This window comes from Pan troglodytes, chromosome 6 (assembly GCF_028858775.2).
Source record: "Pan troglodytes isolate AG18354 chromosome 6, NHGRI_mPanTro3-v2.0_pri, whole genome shotgun sequence".
Taxonomy (NCBI): Eukaryota; Metazoa; Chordata; class Mammalia; order Primates; family Hominidae; genus Pan; species Pan troglodytes.
In genome coordinates this window covers 117535322-117559514 of record NC_072404.2, presented here as the reverse complement: position 1 = coordinate 117559514, position 24193 = coordinate 117535322, and the positions used below count along the sequence as shown (strand labels likewise).

The 24193-nt window shown below is 44.0% G+C and overlaps 1 protein-coding gene and 1 pseudogene across 21 annotated transcripts in view; one reads left to right on the top strand and one right to left on the bottom strand.

Annotated features, from left to right (window-relative positions):
• The window catches only part of LOC134810473 (putative hydro-lyase KRH_21160), a 158096-nt gene that overhangs the window by 26286 nt on the left and 107617 nt on the right, over positions 1–24193 (top strand). For 18 of the 21 annotated variants that reach the window (XM_063814952.1, XM_063814950.1, XM_063814948.1 and 15 more), the window contains exons 3-4: positions 15362–15465; positions 17864–17956. In XM_063814952.1, coding sequence (XP_063671022.1) covers positions 15362–15376 — 15 coding nt within the window. In that variant the 3' untranslated portion in view covers positions 15377–15465; positions 17864–17956. Of the gene's footprint in view, positions 1–7338; positions 7848–15361; positions 15466–16224; positions 16414–17863; positions 17957–24193 lie in introns of all 21 variants that reach the window. The other 3 variants (XR_010158643.1, XR_010158641.1, XR_010158642.1) reach the window with 2 other exon arrangements.
• LOC134810474 (protein FAM87A-like) lies at positions 7548–8027 on the bottom strand (annotated as a pseudogene).

Genomic DNA, 24193 nt, shown 5'->3' with positions numbered 1-24193 from the left:
CAGGTTGTGTAGATAGTGTGGATCTGCTGGACAGGCAAGTAGTGTAGACAGGGTGGACCTGCTGGACAAGCAGGTAGAGTAGACACGGTGGATCTGCTGGCCGGGTAGGTAGTGAAGACAGGGTGGATCTGCTGGGCAGGCAGGTAGTGTACACATGGTACATATGCTGGATAGGCAGGTAGTATAGACAGGGTGGATCTGCTGGATAGGCAGGTAGTGTAGACAGGGTGGATCTGCTGCACAGGCAGGTAGTGTAGTTAGGGTGCAACTGCTGGAAAGGCAGGTAGTGTAGACAGGGTGGACCTGCTGGAGAAGCATGTAGTGTAGACAGGGTGGATCTGCTGGTAAGGCAGGTAGTGTAGATAGCGTGGATCTGCTGGCCACGCAGGAAGTGTAGACAGTTTCAATGTGCTGGACAGGAAGGTAGTAAAGAGAGGGTGGATCTGTTGGAGAGGCAGGTAGTGGAGATAGCATGGATCTACTGGCCAGGCAGGTAGTGTAGACAGCTTGGATCTGCTGGCAGGCACGTAGTGTAGACAGGGTGAACCTGCTGGACAAGCAGGTAGTGTATACTGGGTGGATCTGCTGGCCAGGAAGGTAGTATAGATATCGTGGATCTACTGGCCAGGTAGGTAGTGTAGACAGGGTGGATCTTCTGGGCAAGCAGGTAGTGTAGACAGGGTGGACCTGCTGGATAGGCAGGTACTATAGACAGGGTGAATCGACTCGAAAGGCAGGTAGCAGAGACAGGGTGGCTGTGCTGGACAGGAAGGGAGTGTAGATAGGTTGGATCTACTGGCCAGGCAGGTTGTATAGACAGGGTGGATGTGCTGGTCAGGCAGGTAGTGTAGACAGGGTGGACCTGCTGGACAAGCAAGTAGTGTAGACCTTGTGGATCTGCTGGACAGGCAGGTAATGTAGGTAGCGTGGATCTACTGGCCAGGTAGGGAGTATAGAGAGGGTGGACCTGCTGGACAAGCAAGTAGTTTAGACAGGGTGGATCTGCTGGGCAGGCTGGCAGTGTAGATAGCGTGGATGTACTTGCCAGGCAGGTAGTATTGACAGATTGGATCTGCTGGGCAGGCAGGTAGTGTAGACAGGGTGTTTCTGCTGGACAGTCAGGTAGTGTCGACAGGTTGGATCTGCTGGACGGGCAGGTAGTGCAGATAAGGTGGACCTGCCGGACAGGCAGCTAGTGTAGACAGGGTGGACCTGGTGGTCAAGCAGGTAGTGTAGACAGGGTGGATCTGCTGGCCAGGCAGGTAGTGTAGATAGCGTGGATCTATTGGCCAGGCAGGTAGTGTAGACAGGGCGGATCTGCTGGTCAGGTAGGTAGTGTAGACAGGGCGAATCTGCTGGCCATGCATGTAGTGTAGATAGGGTGGATCTACTGGCCAGGCAGGTTGTGTAAACAGGGCGGATCTGCTGGACAGGCAGGTAGTATAGACAGGGTGGATGTGCTGGAGAGGCAGGTAGTATAGACAGGGAGGATCTGCTGGACAGGCAGGTAGTGTAGACTGAGTGGATCTGCTGGACAGGCAAGTAGTATAGACAGGGCGGGTCTGCTGGACAGGCGGGTAGGGGAGATAGCGTGGAACGACTGCCCGGGCAGGTAGTGTAGGCAGGGTGGTTCTGCTCGGAAGGCAGGTAGTGTATACAAGGTGGAGCTGCTTTACAGGCAGGTAGAGAGGGTGGATCTGCTGGGCAGGCAGGTAGTGTAGACAGGGTGGACCTGCTGGACAAGCAAGTAGTGTAGACAGTGCGGATCTGCTGGCCAGGCAGGTAGTGTAGATTGCGTGGATGTACTGGCCAGGCAGGTAGTATAGACAGGGTGGATCTGCTGAGCAGGCAGGTAGTGCAGACAGGGTGGATCTGCTGGACAATCTGGTTCTGTAGACAGGGTGGATCTGCTGTGTAGGCAGGTAGTATAGACAGGGCGTGTCTGCTGGTCAGGCAGGTAGTGGAGATAGCGTGGAACTACTCGCCAGGCAGGTAGTATAGACAGAGTGGATCTGCTGGGAAGGCAGGTAGTGGATACAGGGTGGACCTGCTGGAGAAGCAGGTAGTGATGACAGGGTCGATCTGCTGGCCAGGTAGGTAGTGTAGATAGCATGGATCTCCTGGACAGGCAGGTTGCGTAGACAGGGTGGATCTGCTGGGCAGGGTGGTAGTGTAGACAGGGTGGACCTGCTGGATAGGCAGGTAGTATAGACAAGGTGGATCTGCTCAACAGGCAGGTAGTATAGACACGTTGGATCTGCTGGACAGGCAGGTAGTGTAGATAAGGTGCACCTGCTGGACTGGCAGGTAGTGTAGACAGGTTGGACCTGCTGGACAAGCAGGTAGTGTAGACAGGGTGGATCTGCTCACAAGGCAGGTAGTGTAGATAGCGTGGATCTACTAGCCCAGCAGGTGATGTAGACAGAGTTGATCTGCTGGACAGGCAGGTAGTATAGACAGGGTGGATCTGCAGGACAGGCAGGTTGTGGAGATAGCGTGGATCTACTGGCCAGGCAGGTAGTTTAGACAGGCTGGATCTGCTGGCAGGCACGTAGTGTAGACAAGGTGGAGCTGCTGGACAAGCAGGTAGTGTAGACTGGGTGGACCTGCTGTCCAGGCAGGCAGTGTAGACAGCGAGGATCTGCTGGGCAAGCAGGTAGTGTAGACAGGGTGGACTTGCTGGATAGGCAGGTGGTATTGACAGGGTGGATCTGCTCGAAAGGGAGGTAGTATAGACAGAGTGGATCTGCTGCACAGGCAGGGAGTGTAGATAGCGTGGATCTACTGGCCAGGCAGGTAGTGTAGACAGGGTGGATATGCTGGGCAGGCAGGTAGTGTAGACAGGTTGGGCCTGCTGGACAAGCAAGTAGTGTAGAGAGGGTGGATCTGCTGGCCAGGAAGGTAATGTAGATAGCGTGCATCTTTTGGCCTGGCAGGTAGTATAGACAGGGTGGATCTGCTGGGCAGGTAGGTAGCGTAGACAGGGTGGATCTGCTGTACAAGCAGGTAGTGTAGACAGGGCGGATCTGCTGGGCAGGCAGGTAGTGTAGAGAGGGTGGATCTGCTGGACAGGCAAGTAGTATAGACAGGGCGGTTCTGCTGGACAGGCAGGTAGTGGAGATAGTGTGGAACTACTGGCCAGGCAGGTAGTGTAGACAGGGTGGATCTGCTGGGGAGTCAGGTACTGTAGACAGGGTGGGCCTGCTCTACAGGCAGGTAGTGTAGACAGGGTGGATCTGCTGGGAAGGCAGGTAGTGTGTACAGGTTGGACCTGCTGGAGAAGCAGGTAGTGATGACAGGGTGGATCTGCTGGCCAGGCATGTAGTGTAAATAGGGCGGATCTACTGGACAGGCAGGTTGTGTAGACATGGTGGATCTGCTGGGCAGGGTGTTAGTGGAGATAGGGTGGACCTGCTGGATAGGCAGGTAGTATAGATAGGGTTGATCTGCTCAACATGCAGGTAGTATAGACACGGTGGATCTGCTGGACAGGCAAGTGGTGTAGGTAGGGTGCACCTGCTGGACAGGCAGGTAGTGTAGACATCGTGGATCTGCTGGCCAGGCAGGTAGTGTTGATAGCGTGGATCTACTGGCCTGCCAGGTTGTGTAGACAGGGTGGATCTGCTGGGTAGGCAGGTAGTGTAGACAGGGTGGACCTGCTGGAGAAGCTGGTAGTGTAGACAGGGTAGATCTGCTGGCCAGGCAGGCAGTGTAGATAGCGTGGATCTACTGGGCAGGCAGTTAGTATAGACAGGGTCGATATGCTGGGCTGGCAGGTATTGTAGACAGTGTAGATTTGCTGGATAGGCAGGTAGTATAGACTGGGTGGATCTGTTGGACAGGTAGGTAGTGTAGACAGGGTGAAACTGCTGGAGAAGCAGGTAGTGTAGACAGGGTGGACCTGCTGGACAAGCAGGTAATGTAGACAGGGTGGATCTGCTGGCCAGGCAGGCAGTGTAGATAGCGTGGGGCTACTGACCAGGCAGGTAGTGTAGACACGGCGGATCTGTTGGGCAGGTATGTAGTGTAGACAGGGCGGACCTGCTGGGCATGCACCAGTGTAGATAGGGCGGATCTACTGGCTAGGCAGGTAGTGTAGACAGGGCGGATCTGCTGGACAGGCAGGTAGTGTAGACAGGGCGTATCTGCTGGACAGGCAGGTACTGTAGTCAGGGTGGATCTGCTGGAGAGGCAGGTAGTATAGACAGGTCGGATCTGTGGGACAGGCAGGTAGTGTAGACAGGGTGGATATGCTGTACAGGCAAGTAGTATAGACAGGGCGGATCTGCTGGGCAGGCAGGTAGTGTAGACAGGGTGGATCTGCTGGATTGGCAGGTAGGATAGACAGGGTGGATCTGCTGGACGGGCAGGTAGTTTAGACAGGGTGGATCTGCTGGACGGGCAGGTAGTGTAGATAGGGTGGACCTGCTGGACGGGCAGGTGGTGTAGACTGAGTGTACCTGCTGGACAAGCAGCTAATGTAGACAGGGTGGATCTGCTGGCCAGGCAGGTAGTGTAGATAGCATGGATCTACTGGCCAGGCAGGTAGTGTAGACAGTGTGGATCTGCTGGACAAGCAAGTAGTATAGATAGGGCAGATCTGCTGGACAGGCAGGTAGTGAAGATAGCATGGATCTACTGTCCAGGCAGGTAGTGTAGACAGGGTGGATCTGCTGGGCAGGCAGGTAGTGTAGACAGGGTGGTCCTGCTGGAAAAGCAGGTACTGTAGGCAGGGGGGATCTCCTTTCCAGGCAGGTAGTGTAGATAGCGTGGATCTACTGGCCAGGCAGGTAGGGTAGACTGGGTGGATCTGCTGGGCAGGCAGGTTGTATAGACAGGGTGGACCTGCTGGATAGGCAGGCAGTGTAGACAGGGTGTATCTGCTTGACAGGCAGGTGGTATAGACAGGTTGGATCTGCTGGACAGGCAGGTAGTGTAGATAGCGTGGATCTACTGGCCAGGCAGGTAGTGTAGACAGTGTGGATGTGCTGGATATGCAGGTAATATAGACATGGTGGATCTGCTGTACAGGCAGGTAGTGTAGACTGGGTTGATCTACTGGACAGGGAGGTTGTGTAGATAGGGTGCCCCTGCTGTACTGGGAGGTCGTGTAGTCAGGGAGGACCTGCTGGACAAGCAGGTAGTGTAGACAAGGTTGATCTGCTGGCCAGGCAGGTAGTTTAGATAGTGTGGATCTACTGGCCAGGCAGGTAGTGTAGACAGGGCGGATCTGCTGTGCAGGCAGGTATTGTAGACAGGGCTGATCTGCTGGCCAGGCAGGTAGTGTAGATAGTGTGGATCTACTGGTCAGGCAGGTAGTGTAGACAGGGCAGATCTGCTGGACAGGCAGGTAGTGTAGACAGTGTGGATCTGCTGGACAGGCAAGTAGTATAGACAGAACGGGTCTGCTGGCCAGGCAGGTAGTGGAGATAGCGTGGATCTACTGGCCAGGCAGCTAGTGTAGACAGGCTGGATCTGCTGGACAGGCAGGTAGTGTAGACCGGGTGGATCTGCTTGAAAAGCAGGTAGTGTAGATAGGGTGGATCTGCTGGCCAGGCCGGTAGTCTAGACAGGGTGGATCTCCTGGAAAAACGGGTAGTATAGACAGGGTGGACCTGCTGGACAGAGGGATGAGTCACACCCCAGGTGGGGCTGAATGGGACGGCATGAGACTTCAACACGCTACTCAGAATGAAACACGATTTAAAACGTGTGTATTGTTTATTTCTGGAATTTTTCATTTAATGTTTTTGGACCATGACTGACTGAGAGTAACTGAAACCTCAGAAGGCAAAACAGTGGATAAGAGTGACTTGCTGACCCGAACAGTTTGCTCTTAGAAACTTTGTGTGGTTGGTTGTCTGATCTGTCACTTCCTTTAATTCACTTCTCTGAGTTCCTTAAAGGTAGGTATCATGTTTTATTCCTCTCACAGCCATATTTCCTTAAAAACTAGTTGGTGAACTGTGGAAAATCTAGATTGCTCAAGCTGCCTTCTGCCAACAGAGATAATGTTGCCTTTCAGCGGTGGTTTGCTTTTCTGAAATTTTCAGTCATCCCACCCTTTAGAAGGAACAACTTTAGAGAATAAGACTGGCCGGTATGCAACTCCCAGAATTTTCTCAGGAATGTTTCAAAAATCTATTGTTATTCTGGATACTGGTGAACAGATGCGTGAACGGCTCAGGCTCTGCCACTGGCCTTCTCCATGACTGTGTTTGTAGGGACAAAGCATGGTAGCAAACAACCTCAAAAAACCTCTGTGGCTTGAAAACACAAAGTTTAATCACTTGTCCATGCTTCTCTTCCACTGCAGGCTGGGGGTAGCTCCTGTATCCTCAGGCCCAGGTGAGATAATTTTCCCATCCTGAGCACTGCCAGGCTCATGGCAGAGGGGAGGGTGCAGGAAAGTTGTGCGGCATTTAAAGTTTCTGCCAATAAGGGTCAGAGTCACTTCCATTCCGTTCCATTGGCTGGGCCTGACCACGGGAGAAGTGGCAGAACCTTTCCATCCAGGAGAAACAGAGAGTGTCTGGAAGAAGAATACACACTGTCCCCAACTCCCAGAGTTAATGCTGTGAATTCCTCAACAGGATGATACACTTGTGTCACTGGCTTTTTGTTCCAATAGACAGAATCATAGAGTCTTGTTGTGCTGAGAGCCTTGTAGGTCACGCAGTCCAGGGATGCAAAATTAGAAGACAATGACGAGGTGCAAACCTGAGAGCGGAGGCGAACGGAGTCCGGAGGGCGGGGGCTGCAGGCCGAGCACACACCCCACCAGGGAGCAGCCATCTCTGCTGCAGCCGATGTTGCCCTAGAGAGATGAATGCAGGCCCAATGTTGGCAGCTATTCCAATGTGAAAGAAACTAAAAATCCAGACTTTTATGTAACAATATTCTAATATTTACAACATTAATCAGCTGGGGCAAAAAGGGTCCACAGAACTTTTGCAGCCTGTGAGCCACCCATTTCTACCCAAATTCAGCCCAAACCTCTAACTGCACAAGCTCACACAAATAGAGAAAGCCAGGAAAAGTATCCAGAACTCCACATGCACTTCACTACTAACAGGGGCCTCCAGCCCTGGTAAGCATGGGAACCACACATGTAAACACTGAGGTGCCCTGCCACGCCAGTGAAGTGCATGCTGCTCGTGTGTGACCCATTTTTAACCCCTAAAGGCATAAAACACGAATACTGTGAATTCAGTTAAGTTGAATTTACACCAGTTCTTCCTGATACAGCTGAATCAGATCTTTCCCATTATTCACTCCTCAGTATATCACCCCTTCTGTTGAACAGAATTAAGTAAATATTTAAAATTTCTTACCCAGGGGTCAGCAGATTATGATCCAGAGGCCAAGCCCAGCCTGTCTGCTTTTGTGTATAAAGTTCTCATGGAACAGAGCTGTGAGCCTGCTGTGTGTGGTCTACGGGTGCCCCTGGACACAGCTGCAGAGCTGATTCCCACACAGACCTCGGGGCCCACAGAGGGAGGCGCCTTCCCTCCATCATCGCCACTGAGCACCAGCCGCCACAGCCGCTAAAACCTGCGGAACTTACTCCATGCCCCTTGTTGGCTTTCTTCACATAAAGTGGATAAAACTGGGTGTTTACAGCCTAAAGCAGCCCATGCCAAGGCACTCCTCAGGGACTGAGCCTTAGTCACAGTCCTTGTGACTACAGCACGTCCATAGATGGGAGCTGGCTGAGGGATCCGTGTGCCTCCAGCTTCTCGGAGCTGGAAAGAATCCATACTGGAAAAATGTTCCTTCAGTGCTCCTCCTTCTGGGAAAAAAAGACGGGGAGCTACATCAACCTTAAGGGTTCATGTTGCTTGAATGTAAGCATAATAAATATTCAGCATGTCTCCTAAGACGTGGAGTATCATCAGGGACCAAGCTGGGAAAACCACAAAGAATGACGCCCAGTTTCTAAGAGTCATTCCATGCTTTACAATCAGCCCACAACCACCGAGTCCCAGGAAGCCCAGCCGAGACCGTGGCAGGTCCTGACGCAGCATCAGCCTGAGTCTGAGCCCAGAGGAAGCTTCTGCTGCCACAATTGCTGCGTGTGCTCATGGCTTGGGTGCAGGCCCAACCACAGCGGACCAAGGGCAGGCTGAGATTTGGCCTGGACTGGAGGGCTGTCTCAAGGAGAGTGACGTGTCTTTGACTTTTGCATTCTTCCCTTTTCCTTTCTATTCTCTTGGTGATGTGAACACAGACAGAAAGTGAACGTTTTTTGCATAAGTTCCCTGTAGATTCTGGATATTAGGCCTTTGTTCAGATGCATAGTTTGCAAATAGTTTCTCTCATTCCGTAGGTTGTCTGTATTCTCTGTCAAACGTTTCTCTTGCTGTGCAGAAGCTCTTTCATTTAGTTAAATTCTACTTGCCAATTTTGTTTTGTTGCAATTGTTTTTGGGAACTTAGCCAAAAATTCTTTGCCAAGGCCAACGTCAAGAAGAGTATTTCCTAGGTTATCTTCCAGGATCTTACAGTTTGAGGTCTTACATTGAAAACTTTAATATATTTTGAGTTAATTTTTGTATATGGTGAAAGGTAGGGGTCTGGCTTCAGTCTTCTGTATGTGGCTAGCCAGTTATTCCAACACCATATATTGAATAGGATGGTCTTTTTCCACTGCTGCTTTTGCTGGCCTTGTCAAAGATTGGATGGTTGTAGGTGTGTGGCTTTATTTCTGAGTTTTCTGTTCTGTTCATTGGTCTATGAGTCTGTTTTTGTACCAGTACAGAAGCTGTTTTGGTTACTGGGGCTGTATAGTGTAGTTTGAAGTTGAGTAGTGTGATGCCTCTGGCTTTGTTCTTTTTGCTTAGGATTGCTTTGGCTATTTGGGCTCTCTTTTCATTCCATATGAATTTTAGGATAGTTTCTTCTTGTTCTTAAATGCATTTTATAATTAACTTGTTTAGCTCTAAGAAAAAAACTTGATTTTGTATTGGAATAGCATTAAATTTAATATTTTTAAAAAATGTTTCATCTACTTCTAACTTACTGCAAAGAGTTTTATAAAGTTGCCTGTAATGATTTTTTAATGTTTTTCTTCATTTTTATAAAGGAAACATCCTTGTAACCACACCCAGGTCAAGGAATAGAACTTTATCAATCATCCCAGAAGCGCCCACCACATGTCCCATTTCTATTATAACCTACTTCCTCTCCCCAAAAATAACCACTTCCCAAACTCTTATGGTAATCATTTCCCTAATCTTTATAGTTTTATCACCAAGTGTATATCCCTAGACACTATAGTTTAGTGTTGTTTTATTCTTAAAATTTGATATGTTTTTAAAGTCTCTTTTAATCTACACATTTTTCTCTCTATCCCTTTCTTTTCCTTATCTTTTACAATGTTTAAATTTTCTTCTGTTAGCACTTGTAACTTTCTTATTATTATTATTATTTTTTCTAATCAGATACCTAGTGGTTTGTTTTGGTTGATTATTTTCTCTTGAGAGCCAGCTTTTGGATTTACTTCTTAGTTCTATTCTTTTTCTACTTAATAATATCTGCTTTTATTTGTAATAATTCACCCCTTTCTTTTGGTTCACTTATTCTTTTTCTGGCTTTTTCAGTTATATGTTTAAATAATTTATTTTTATTATTTAAATTTGTATTGATATAGGTATTTAATGCTATAAAGTTTCCTGTGACAGTTACTTTTTTTCTGAGTCCTATAAATTCTCTATATATTTTCCCAGCCTTTTATAGCTGTATATCTTATATGCAGTATGGTGTTTGATTTTGCTTTGTGAGCCAATCCAAGACTGTTTTCCATTTAATAGGTGAGCCAAGTCCATTTTTTACATCACAGATAACAGGAAACCCCTTGTTCTATTTTATTTGCTTTTACCCTTTTGGTATTTAAGAGGGCTTTCTTCCTCCCTTTTTTTCCCCACTTTTATCCTAATGCCTTTATAGCAAACACTTAGTTTCTTTGGTTGGCTCCCCATAGTACCTGATACTGCAGTTAGCTGATGGACATCCCAGTCCCAGTTGGCCCCTGCACATCTTCTGCCCGCCCCTACCACTTCTCTGGTGGTTGTTCTTTGTCTGCATTGTCCAAGCTGGTAACCATGGCATGCTGCACTTTTATCACCGTCATGTGCCAGCAGCTCCACAGATAAATACAGACCACCCTGCAGCTCACCTTTGCATCTGCCTCTAGTCATTTTGGTTTCCGGAGCTTATTCTTTAGTGGGTCATTCCTCAGCTCCTGGTCACCGTACTTCCTGTGTTTGTGTGTACTCATAAAAAATATGTGTGAATTTTACCCTTGATAGTCACTATTTAGATGTTAAATCTTTGGCTTATATTTTTTCCCTTAAATATCTTAAATATGTTACTGAACCTATTCTATTCTGGACCTGTAATCTCTACTACAAAGCCACTCACAAGTCCAGTTTTCATCATTTCTGATTTTACAGACATGCATTCTTAAGGGGGAGGAATTTATAGAACTGGAAGCCATGTTAATATCCTAGTCCTGAGGTGGCTGAGATTTAGTCTGTCCAGGTAAGATGGTGCAGGTAGGGAGTGTGGTAGTCCAAGTGGCACACGCAGGAAGTCACAGAATGTGGGAGGCATTGTTTTGTGTACCCTGTGCACAGAGTGTCTGATGCCCTTTGATAGGTTTGCGGCCTCATCTGGTGGACTTTCTGGCACAGCCCTTCTTCAAGGTTGCTGCATCTGAAGCTCTTTAAGACGGCGTTTCCCTTCTGCCAGATTGCACTCTGTGCACAGTGCAGTTGCTTCTCCCTGCGGAGTGAGATGGGCCCACATTGGCTGTGGCTCCACCTGGCCTTGGTGCTCTTGTCGCCCTCTGCTCTGCTGCTCCCTTCATGTAAGAAGGGTGTGTTAAGAGTCCGTAAGTGTGTCGTGTTAGATATTTAGGAAGGAAATGTTAATTCTAAAAATAGGTTTCACATCTTTTTTTTTAACTTATATAAAATTGACTGGACTTTCTCTTCTGGATTATCTTCTTATAATTAGAGACTAATAACACCCTGATACGAAGTAGCTTTATATCAGGAAAATGGATAAATGTAAACATTTGCCTACCAGGAGAAAATAATATGACCTGATTGGAAAATGTACAGATAAAAAGCTAAGTTTAGTAGGTAGCCATTGATGAACACAGTCTAACTTAAGACAACAATTGGGGATTGTTAGAGCAGAGATTGTAGCTCCCTTCTGGGGAGGAGCTGACCAAAATGTCGTCCAGCTCCTGCTTGACAGAAGAAGTGCAGCCAAATTGATCCAAAGGAAATGTCAGAGGAGGCCAGGGTGGGAATTATCAACAACTGTGTTTGAGGATTTGTTCCACTTTGTTTTGGTTTTGGTGAAATTATCACAGTTTGCATGTTATATTACCTTGGCAGTTAGAGTCATGGCAACTTGTTGCATTTATGCGAGATTTTTTCTCCCTAAAGTCTCTTCTGTTTGATGGCATATATGTACCTTTCATAATCAATATCAAACTGAAGTAACTTGAAAAGATAGATAATTTTATTCATTTTCTGGGATTCCATAACCACAAACTCAGTGGCTTAAAACCACAGAAATGTATGTCCTCACAATTCTGGAGGCCAGAAATCTAAAATCAAGGGCTCGGCAGGGTTGCTTCCTACTGGCAACTCAGGGAAGTTGAGTTTGAGTATGTATTATTTTTTATTATGTGTAGTATAGTACTTTAATAATTATTAAAAATTAAATCATTCACAAATGTTGGTCATTTTTCTTACTGGTAACAAAAGTTTTGTGATATATCTTACAGCAATATAGTTAAGAACTGATGCCCTTGATTAGCAATTTTAAAAACTGGAGGCTTATCCTAGCCTGTCTTATTTTCCTAGACTTGTGTGGAAATGATTTGAAGATGATGGCCCATAACAGCACATTTCTGTAAAGCCTGTGCTTAGAACCCTAGAGTGGTCTGGGAGATGAAGATTAAGACCTTGTTGTCCATCTCTTAAAGAAAATACCATCAGAAGAAAATGCAAATCTTATTATAGGTCATCACTAGAATGAGGATTGTAATTTATAGAAATTGGGGTTTAATTATGAGAAATAGTTCCGTTCTTGGCTCTCGTTTGCTTCTATTTGGAGTTGTTTTGTTGATTCTTCTCTATTCTCTTCTATTCCTTTTCTTGAATGGAAAGGAACTTGGAAAACTCATGCCCTGTCCTTGGGCTTGTCAGAGGAAACTTGGAATGTCATTGCCTTTTGGGCACTTTTGCAAGCAAGGGGGTGACGTATGCTGTGGTGCAGCCTGGGTGTGGGGAGTTAAGGGCTGTTAGCTCCATCATTCAGACATGTTTTAAGTTTATGGAAACTCTGTGTTTTATACAAGTGCGTTTGTGCCCTGTATTTTCCGCTTGTGTTGTATAACGTTCTATTCTTTGTTTTTAACACTTCCCGCCCCCATCCCATCCCTCCGACATGCACCTCAGACAGCATGAACAAGACAAGCTGCTACTTCCTCTCCTCTCTTGCACACTGTTTATCTTTAATTGCAGCAAAATACACATAACATAAAATTGCCATCCTAACCATTTTTAAATGTACAGTTCAGTGGTGTTAAGTACATTCACATTATTATGCAACCATTACCACCATACATCTCTAGAACTTTTACATCTTCCCACACTGAAACTCTGTCCCCATTAAATGCTAACTTTTCATTCTCCAGCACCCCCAGACCTGGTAACTGGCTTTCTATTTTCTGTCTGTATGATTTGACTTTTCTGAGTACCTCATATAAGTCAAATCAGACAGTATGTGTCCTTTTGTGACTGTCTTATCTCAGCGTAACGTCCTCAAGTTTCAGCCCTATTGTAGCATGTGTCAGCATTTCCTTTTTCAGACTGAATAATATTCCATATTGTGTATAGTGTACACCACATTTTGTTTATCTATTCATCCACTGATGGACATGTGGGTTGCTTCCATGTTTATCTGTTGCAAGTAATACTGCTATGAACGTGGGTATACAAGTATCTTTCATTCTCTGCTTTCAGTTCTTTTGAATATATACCCAGAAGTGGAATTGCTGGATCATATGGTAATTCTGTGTTTAATTTTTTGAAGAACCTCCATACTGTTTCCTATAGTAGCTATACCATCCTCCATTTCCACCAACATTGCACGAAGGATCCAGTTTCCCCACATCCATGTCAACACTTGTTAAACTTTCTTTTTTTTTTTAAATTTGCCAGTAGCCTCATAATGAGCGTGAGGTAGTATCTCATTGTAGTGTTAATTTGCATTTACCTAACAATTCGTGATGTGGAGCATCTTTTCATGGGCTTGTTGGCTGCTGTGTCCCTTCTTTGGAGAAGTGTCTGTTGAAGTTGTTTGACATTTTTTAATCAAGTTGTTGGGCAGGTTCCCTTGTTTTTAAGTCAGAGTAGGTGATGTTTGTCTTGAAGGTTATAAAAAGAGAACATGTTTACTATGACATGTAGTTGATTGCTATGAAATGTAGTTGACACATGCAGAATAGAAAGATTTATAAATTAAATACTCCTTTATTAACATTTTAATGTGTCAAATTTAAATTTCAGAAGCATTCATCTTTCTTCTCTACTTCTACATTTTTATTTACCTGACAGTGTAAAACCCACAACCAAAAAATAATGGCTTTTTCCCCATTTAAAATACTTTGTAAAAATAGTAGCCTAGTTGTCATTTGTGAGCCCAGGCTTGGTCCTCAAGTCTGACATAGACTCCCCAAGGCCCTAACGCTGAAGTTCTCTGAGCCCTATCACTGCCCAGGCAGGCCCAGGAAGTGTCCCAGCAGTGCCCAAGAAGGTCACCTCCACCTGTGGAATCCACAGTGTGGGTAGCCCCCAGGGAGCCACAGCCATGTAGACCCAGATTCACAGGAGGATGCGGTTACTGCAAGCATCTGAACCTGGCCCCACCACCTATGGGCAGAATTGGTTCCAGCTCAGTGTGTCCATGGGATGTCTTTAGGTTCACCTTGCTTTTCTGTCCCACGCTCACATGTTGGAGCTAAGCTGCATGGAGTGTCCTTCTCCCTGTATGTATGAGATTAGTCAGCAGTCCTGTCTCCTTCCATATTCTGTCTTTACTTCTGCGACACTATTTCTGGAGAACATTGTATTTGTGCTTTTCCTTTGATATGTTTGTAATTTTCGTTAGAAAACCCTTTTAGATTCTAAAGCTTCTACATTCAGTATTTCAATCAATGATAACAAACTGGTGTAAGACTAAATATAAAATACAAACATCAACACATTTCCATAAATTGCTGTTATAATGTCTGCCACAAAAAGTTCAGTTGTTTGTATGTTTTTCAAATGTGCTTTGCTTGTCTTGATGATTTACAACTGTTGGCACTGCTGTTTAAGTCTGTTCTGACGGTGAGAAAGTGACTCATTTGGCAAAGTCAGCTGTTTTTTACTAAAAGTGAATACTGGTGAGTGGAAAGGGGCTTGTATACAATTTTCTTGTCAAAGAACAATGACCGGCAAATAGGCAATTTTAGTTCCTTGGATTTGAGCACCACTCTTGCATGCCTCCACCAACCAGCTTGTCTCCACAGAGCTTCCTTCCTCACTTTACACTGAAAATCTGTTATCAGTGTGTGGAAAATAAGAATTTTACACATCTTTAGTTTTGAGGATGTGGATTACTATTTACAGGTTTTTTTTTTCTGTAAGGAAGACATTTTTTAAAAAAGTAAAAGGTGTTCCCATTGTGTAGTTATTGCCTTATCATTTGATTTTCTTGTTTCACAAAGAACAGCTTTTAGTTAAATGTATTTAAATAGTAAAAATATACATGTCACTTCACCTGGTTCCAGTTAAATGTGTTAACAGTGTATGTGGTTGGTGCTTAATAAAAACATGTTCAGTGCAGTAATAATTAACTTCAGTTAAACCCTTAAACATATTGGGAGTAAACAGAAATGTTGAGTGGTTACTCAGCATGGGGTAAGGGATACATCAAGTCATTGGTCAATATTGGGTATCATCATGTTCTTACCATCTTTTTTCTGGAGTTTTAATAGTTGTTTTTTAAAAAATCTCTGTTTTAATAAGCCATTTTGATGTTTGAAACTACCTTGGATAAGCATATCAAGACCCTTCAGAGATTCTAAAACATGTTCAGCACTTTCTGGTACAATATTCTCAAAGAACCAGGATACATCTTATTTCTCAAAATGAAACAAAAATGTATTAGACATTACCCCTGTGATTTCAAGCCCACAGTCTGTCACTTTGAAGTATTTGTATCCTTTTACAAAAGAAAAGCCAAATGAAGATCTCCCTGAAAAAATATTTTAATAGAATATGTCTTTATTTCAGTATCTTAAACAGTGAAGATGGAGAAATATTCAATAATGAAGAGCATGAATATGCATCCAAAAAAAGGAAAAAGGACCATTTTAGAAATGACACAAATACTCAAAGTAAGATCATTCTCATTAATTTTATTTTACTTGTTGATTATGTTGAAATACTAAATTACCCTGACAATGCTATCTTATGAAATAAAAGGTGATACAAATATGTAAATAACAGCCCAGTATCCAGCATTGCCTACATATTTAGTGATCAAACTTTTTGCAGCCCAACGTTTCAGTGGGTAAGATATGCAAAAACAAAATAAGAGATAGCAAAACCCACAAAACAGCCCATGAATCTGAATGCTTGAATTATGGTCATGAATTCAGCTCAATCTTGAGCAGTGAGGCCAAACTGAGAGGTGTCCTGACTTGAGTTTTGAAGTCACTGAAGATTCACAGCAGGAGACAGACATTCAGAGCTGGAGTTTAAGATGTTAGATGGCAGCAGGGGAAGGCTGGAGGTGGGACCTATCTGTGAGAGGGCATAGAGTTCTATCATGCAGCATATCTGTGAGTTACCAAGACACATGTTAATGTATAGTAGGCTCCCTTACCTCAGGGGATAGACCTCCAGTGGATGCCTGAAACTGTGGATACTACCAAACCTTATGGATACTATGTTTTTTTTTCTGTATATACACACTTATAATAAAGTTTAATTTATAAATTAGGTGCAGTAAGAGATTAACGAGAATAATAATAAAATGAAACAGTTATAGCAAGATGGCCACCATCACTGCTATGTGGAAAACATTTTCCTGGGAACTTTGGGGAAAGGAAACACTCATTTTGATATAGATTATAATCTGAAATCCATCACAGCTGATATTCCACACGATGGTGTAGCAGACACTTTCCAAGGTCACCACCCATCTCGCAAAAGGAAATTAAATCTGATTCACAGAGCAGACCACAAAGAGCATGTCTGGACCTAGAACCACAGCAGGTAACCTCGGAAGCAGTGAGACACCAGCCAGCATGGACAAGCAGCAGGCACTTGCTCTATACCAGGTGAGGGTGTGGAGACATGACGTGGTGCAGGGACACCAGCACCCAGTCCTAGTTCTAGTCCCTCTCAGCCTTGTTAGGTCCTGGTTCCTAGGATTCCAGGGAACATCCCCACAGCCTCACAAGAAGATCCTCCTTTCCTGCATATGCTAGCTTGGATGGGATCCTCTGTTCTGTAATCAGTATGGCAACAGAGCAGATGAAATATTTAATGGTCTTTCATGAGCACTAAATTTTGTTTTTTACAAACTAGGTTAGATTCTGTCAAATAATCGTCTAATGGTGCCACATAGCAGGCACTCAGTCAACATATTTGGATGTTTTAAATGAGTATATTTTGTTGAGTTGTGCACCCGTCAGGGCGATTGGGGTTGACGCACAGAAGCACATGAGCCTCTGAGTGTATCGGCTGTTAGAGGCAAAGGTGCTATGACTCCAGCTGCTTTCTCTAGGACATCTCAAGTCACCTGTTTGGAATTTGAGACCAATCATCTCATGTTTTCTGTTATTGTTTTCTAGCTTACTTATCTCTACAACTTTGACCTGAAAATCTGTAGATTTTAAATATTTCAAATATGGAGGATGAAGATGGAGTTTAAAATGACTTCTGAAACCTAATGTGCTAATCTATACAAACCAATACAGGATAAGGGTATATCATGGAAGAAAAACATCTAAGAGAATAGCAGCAGTGTTTACAGTACTGAAAATAAATTGTTTCATTTTCTTCCTTCGGTTCTTGGACCTGTGGGTCTAAGCACCAGTTTTTTTGGTGTTTTGGGTTCTTGGCATCCGTGCTCCCAGCCTGAAAGCTGCCCATGGTCACATCCAGCACTTGCCTTCAGCCCTCTCCATCCCAATGCTGGTTTTCAGAGGCACCTTCTTGCTACCGAAGCACCTCTCCCGGCCCTGATCCTTGTGGTTGAGCATACTTCCAGCCTGGGCAGTGCATGGCTGCTCTGGAGAGAAATCCCATGTTATACTTCAAACTCGGGCAGTGCAGGCCTCCCCTGCAGAGAAATCCTGTGTTTCAACTAGATATTTATAACACCTACATCCTTACAATGCAGTTAATCAGATGATTTATGTATTTTTAGTTGCGTAGCCTAGAATGAATCCAGTTCTTTTATGATCTTAGCTTTAACGTCGTCCACACCCCAGTTTGTCCCCAACAAAACAAACCAGCAAGATATTTAATAAATATTTGTCTTTGTCATTACTTCAGCAGGTTGTAAAAAATGTCAGTTAATGGTCTGTCAGGTATACATAAACAGCTTAAATTATTAGCATTGCTACAATTTTACTATACTCTCATCTAAATCTAAAATCAGTCTTCAAAATAAAAACAAATTGTCCTTTGCCAAAAATTTTTTTAATCACACAATTAATTGACATTAACTGCCAATTCTTTTTGGCTAATTGACTAATTTTAACTTCTGTGTTGCTCTTCCAGTGGCATGGCTATTGCACCTTGGGAGAAGCCTTTAATCGGTTAGACTTCTCAAGTGCAATTCAAGATATCCGAAGGTTCAATTATGTGGTCAAAGTAAGTGTTCTATTTCAAAAACTACTTTGATGACTCTTTTGAACAACTATATTTTGAAGATTGTAAGTGTACAACGTTTAAGATGCTTTTGGCAGCTTGAAGGTGTGCCTGTTTGCTGTGTATTAATCGAAAAACAAGGGAACAAGTTCAGGAGAAAACAGTGAGGTTGGAGGATTTCTCCAGTATTGGTGGCAGAGGTTGCAGAGCCTCAGTGGGAGCAAACACTCATCTGCCCTGTGGCTCTGTGGTTGCTGAGGATGCCACAAGGTGGTCCCTTGGGGGTTGTACCATGTACCTACATACTGTGTCAGTGATAGAACGGTCGTGGGATCTTTACCTGATGATTTCACGAATGTCTTCTGCTTCGTGTTTTTCACAAGGAATGAGGCTTGTGTCACAGAGGAAGAAGTAGCTAATAGAAAACAGGAATTTCATACAAAATAGAATTCCACAAAAGCCTTATTGCATTAATGATACCCTTTTGGAAGAAATTTTTATCTTGGACCACACTCAAAAAGAAAGGATCTTAGCCATATATTCCATTTATTGTTTGCTTTTGTCCAAAGATTAATTACTATGTGGTTTATGCACCTTCATTCTATTATGGATAAAATAGAAGCTATAGTTTATGAAGCTATTAATTTTGTGTTTCTAATGGTTCTGTGAGACATTGGAAAAATGTTTCTTTTAATTGCTTTTAGGCATTTGAAAGTGCTACTGGGAGGACAGAAAATTTAGGGAGTTAAATAATTGTAAGCTTTAGATAATGTTATTTGTTCAGTTTGGTTCTGAGCAGAATTTCCAGGGCTGCTGATGTAACTACTACTTACAACTCCTGTTGTGCTCCATGCTTCACTGAAGCCCAGCCACCACGTGCAGGCTGGACTTCCCCGGTGTTTTCTGAGTCCTCCTTTAGATATTTACACACTGGCCAGCAGGGTGTTCTCGATAGGTACCTTTCTTATAGATGATGAAACGCAGATTTGACTCAGCCTTGTGGAAATTTTCAGGACTTAAGTAGCTGGGAAAAACCTCAGCAGAGAGGTCTGTTTAGCAGTAACTATTTCTCCATGTAGCTCTCTGATAGTTCAGACCATACTGAGTTGCTTTATAGTAGCGATTCTTGACCATCTGTCTACATAAAAGGATTTAATTCCTGGTGTGAGTGAGAGAGGATGGAGCACAGGAGGAAGTCGTTGGCTCCTGGTGGTTTCTGTGCTGGGTGCCCTGCTCTCTCATCTTTGGTCACTGACTCTGGAGAAGGTGCGAGTATTCTGTGCTTTGTCAGAGGGGGAATCCATAGACCAGGACCAGCATTTTATCAGTTTCAGTCATTTGGACGACTGCATAATTTTTTTTTTTTGTCTGTGTACCACATACTACTATAATTTGCTGGGTAGCTTTTCTTCAAATTTACTTTTCTAAACAGAAATACCTACTTTAGCCTCATCCTAAACACTAATACCTGTGAAATGGTAAATTTTCTGTTGGTCGTTTGTCTAATACATATAAAATAAATGCATAACTATAAAAATTAAAATGTGCTGTGCACTCATGTACCAACTAAACTTACCTTGCAACCCTCTTGAGAAGGGCTGTGTTTCTCCAAACCACCTCTCAGAGGTGGAGCGAGGGAACTGGTGAGCTTAGGAAGCAAAAGGGCTGCATTGTTGCATGGCTGTCCCGGCACCCTCACAGGTCTGTGCATCTCTGTTGATTGCTGCCTTCTAAGCAGGGCCTTGCTTGGCTCATCTGTGCTCCTGCTCTGTGGGAATCCCACCTTCCCTCTCCTGCAGTCGCTCTGGACCTTGCACACCATTCTTCACAAGTCCAGCAAAGTTACCTCTAAAAAGTGATTTGCTCATGCTTACCTTCTGCTAAAAACAAAAACAAGAAGCAGCCTTTGTGACTGTGGTAAAGCCTGAAACTGTGTCTTGCCTTGGATTGGGCTCCTCCATGTCCCCATCCCAATTCTTGCCCTCCCTGGCCCATGCCCAGTGCCCTCTTCTGTTGGCTTTCTTTCAGTGTGTGCTATTTTTTTTTTTTTTTACTTTATCATATGCATTTATCATACATACTGTGCAGGTATTTGGTATTTTTTTGCTGTTTTAAATGTTTATAGCAACACTTACTACAACAACTGAGAGGATTGTCTTGCAGTTCTACTAAATAATTTGATTTTCCATAATTTAGGCTAAGTTGTCCGTAATGTCACGCAGTATTATTAGAATACCTATAAATAAGAAATGTAGAAGCATTTTTTAAAAATGCTTGATAAAAGGTTTCCTTTTTTTATAATGGCATTTAGTAATATCTGCCCTTAAGAATTTGTGTGAAAAACTTAATGTGTATCTTTTTTTTTTTTTAGATGGAGTCTCACTCTGTTGCCCAGGGTGGAGTGCAGTGGCACGATCTCTGCTCACTGCACCCTCTGCTTCCTGGGTTCCAGTGATTCTCCTACCTCAGCCTCCTGAGTAGCTGGGATTGCAGGCATGCACCATGATGCCTGGCTAATTATTTTTTGTATTTTTAGTAGAGATGGGGTTTCGCCATTTTGGCCAGGCTGGTCTTGAACTCCTGACCTCAAGTGATCCACCTGCCTCGGCCTCCCAAAGTGTTGGGATTACAGGTGTGAGCCACCATGCCCAGCCTGTATCTTTCAACTAATGTTTTATGTGAAATCATTTTTTCCATCTAAACAGCAATTTTAAACGGAGACTAATCAATAATTACTACACAGCCTTAGGATAAAAGTTAGTAATAGAATTTAGTGTTCAATTACAGATTGTTCCAGTTGCCAAAATAAAGATAAGTAGTTTGGAATGGAAGTTTCGTTTTTACTCTAATCTTTGAAGTTGAGTTTGAGCCAGATGTCTTGTTGGAGGCATAAAATGGCCCCACCTTTTGTTCACTGTCCAGGGGCAGATGCTCTTCACTCAAGGCAGGAGCAGCCCATCAGTGCTGGCGTCGCTGAGCACCTCCTGTCTGCAGATCAATGTACCTTGTCTTTCCTAACTAGTGCTTTCAAGAAACTTTGAAATCCAGTTCTAGTCACACTCCCACCATGAAATCTTGTTTGCCAGTGATCACAAGGATGTAGCAATACCAACTCAAGCCTACCTGGCTGGGACCTTGGCCTCGCCACCCCCATCATGTCAGCAGCATTCCCTGGCCCTTAGGTACGCCAGTGGTCACGTGTTTAAGTTGTCTGCGTTCCCATCCCAGTTGAGCCCCAGGAGCAGGGGCTTGGTTTGTTCACTGCTGTTCACCCACTGCTGAAAATAACACCCCCTTTGTCAAAGTGGAGTAAGTGTGTCCCAACTGCAGTGAGGAGCTGCACTTCCATGAACTCGGAGGTGCCCAGCAAACCCAGGATGGCTGTAAACACAGAGAGGGAGACCAGTACCCAAAAGCTGTCTGGAGGAAGTAGAACTGGGTCCTGAGCCTATACGTTAATGTGACTGTGGTTTTTACACATTTGTTATCATTCCCTTGGAGTCCTGGGCTTGCTTATAGCACTGAGAAGAACAGCCTGCCCCCTCGCCCCTCTGGCAGCCAGGAGGTGACTTCTGACAGCCAGGCATGAACAGCCCGAGGCTTGGGAGGTGCATGCAGGGCAGTGCACGGTGTGAAAGCTTCCTGAAAGCTGCACGGTGTGCAACTGAAATTTATAAAAATGTTAAATATGCTGTGTTTCCTAAAGTACACACATCTGTAGGTAAAAGGTTTTCAGAATCGTAAAGTTTATATATCTAATTTTAGTTATTTGATAAATTAACTTATCTGAAGTACTTCATTCTGTACCTGTGGCAGACCAATTAGATAGTACATCCAGTGTCACATACTTTCAGGGGTAGTGTATTTTTAGTTTAGTTTCTTGCCATCATTTATTTTTATGTTTTCATTTGCTTTAGATGTAGGCGAAGAGTCGGTCTCTCTTGTCTTTATTCAAAAGTTTCTGTGTCCCTGGGCATTGCTCTGCCCCTCCAAGACTCCCCAGTCCTGTTTCCTTTAGCCCACCTGCTCCTCATGTCTGGAGATGGACTCCTGCTTCGCAGTTTCCCAGGGATCTCTTAAATGTGGAAAGGTGGCCAGGTGCGGTGACTCATGCCTGCAATCCCAGCATTTTGGGAGGCCGAGGCAGGAGGATAACTTGAGCCCAGGAGTTTGAGGCCAGCCTGGGCAACATAGGGAGACCTTGTTTTTACAAATAATAATAAGCAAATAAGGAAAGACATCTCAGGCTAGAATCTCTGACTATATGAAGATTTTTTTTCAATTTTTTTCATAATTTCTACTAATGACTACTCCATAGTAGCAAGTTAATAGCAGCAGCCTCACAGCAGCGCATGGGAAAGATGCTTAGTGAGTGACTCTGAGCCCTCCCAGGCGGGGACTCGAGGGTGAGGCAGGGAGGGAGAGAGGCTCTGCAGCCACACGGCCGCTGTTGGAATTCTGTCTCTTTCTTATTTATTTACTCAGGGATCTCAAGCATATGACTTCATCATCTCATCCATAGTATCTGGTAGATTTTAGCATCTACCTCAGAGCACTGTTATAAAGATTAGATTAGTTCCATCATAGGAAGCTCTTGGAACAGTCTGTACTCTGTGTTAGCCACTATTTTGATTTTCTTTTGAGGAGGATTTAGGCAGAGGGATGACAGCTGCATGGAGATCCATTTATGACCCAAGAGGTAAAGACAAGAAAATGGGGCCCAGAGAGATGGGCTGAAGGTCACAATGGAATCAAGGACAGAGACCAAAAATGTAGCTGTCCTGACAGCCGTGAAGAGCTTTTTCATTACGACTTTATTTCCTAAGTCTATAAACTTTGATTTTCCTCTGATGTAAATTAAGTGACTTTCTTAAATGCATCATATGACTTTTTAAAAAAATTTTTTAAATTATACTTTAAGTTCTGGTATACATGTGCTCAATGTGCAGGTTTGTTACATAGGTATACACATGCCATGGTGGTTTGCTGCACCCATCAACCTGTCATCTACATTAGATATTTCTCCTAATGCTATCCGTCCCCTAGCCCCCCACCCCCCGACAGGCCCTGGTGTGTGATGTTCCCCTCCCTGTGCCCATGTGTTCTCATTGTTCAGCTCCCACTTATGAATAAGAACACGTGGTGTTTGGTTTTCTGTTCTCATGTTAGTTTGCTGAGAATAATGGTTTCCAGCTTCATCCATGTCCTTGCAAAGGACATGAACTCATCCTTTTTTATGACTGCATAGTATTCCATGGTGTATATGTGCCACATTTTCTTTATCCAGTCTATCACTGATGGGCATTTGGGTTGGTTCCAAGTCTTTGCTATTGTGAACAGTGCTGCAATAAACATACGTGTGCGTGTGTCTTTATAGTAGAATGATTTATAATCTTTTCATCATACTACCTGACTTCAGACTATATTACAAGGCTACAGTAACCAAAACAGCATGATACTGGCACCAAAACAGATATATAGACCAATGGAACAGAACAGAGGCCTCAGAAATAATGCCACACATCTACAACCATCTGATCTTTCACAAACCTGAGAAAAACAAGCCATGGGGAAAGGGTTCCCTATTTAATAAATGGTGTTGGGAAAACTGGCTAGCCATATGCAAAAAACTGAAACTGGACCACTTCCTTACACCTTTATACAAAAATTAACTCAAGATGGATTAAAGACTTAAACATAAGACCTAAAACCATAAAAACCCTACAAGAAAAGCTAGGCAATACCATTCAGGACATAGGCATGGGCAAAGACTTGATGTCTAAAACACCAAAAGCAATGGCAACAAAAGCCAAAATTGACAAATGGGATCTAATTAAACTAAAGAGCTTCTGCATAGCAAAAGAAACTATCATCAGAGCGAAGAGGCAACCTACAGAATGGGAGAAAATTTTTGCAATCTATCCATCTGACAAAAGGCTAACATCCAGAGTCTACAAAGAACTTAAACAAATTTACAAGAAAAAAACAACCCCATCAAAAAGTGGGTAAGGGATATGAACAGACACTTCTCAAAAGAAGAAATTTATGCAGCCAACAAACATGAAAAACAGCTCATCTCTGGTCATTAGAGAAATGCAAATAAAAACCACAATGAGATACCATCTCACACCAGTTAGAATGGCTATCATTAAAAAGTCAGGAAACAACAGATGCTGGAGAGGACATGGAGAAATAGGAATGCTTTTACACTGTTGGTGGGAGTATAAGTTCAACCATTGT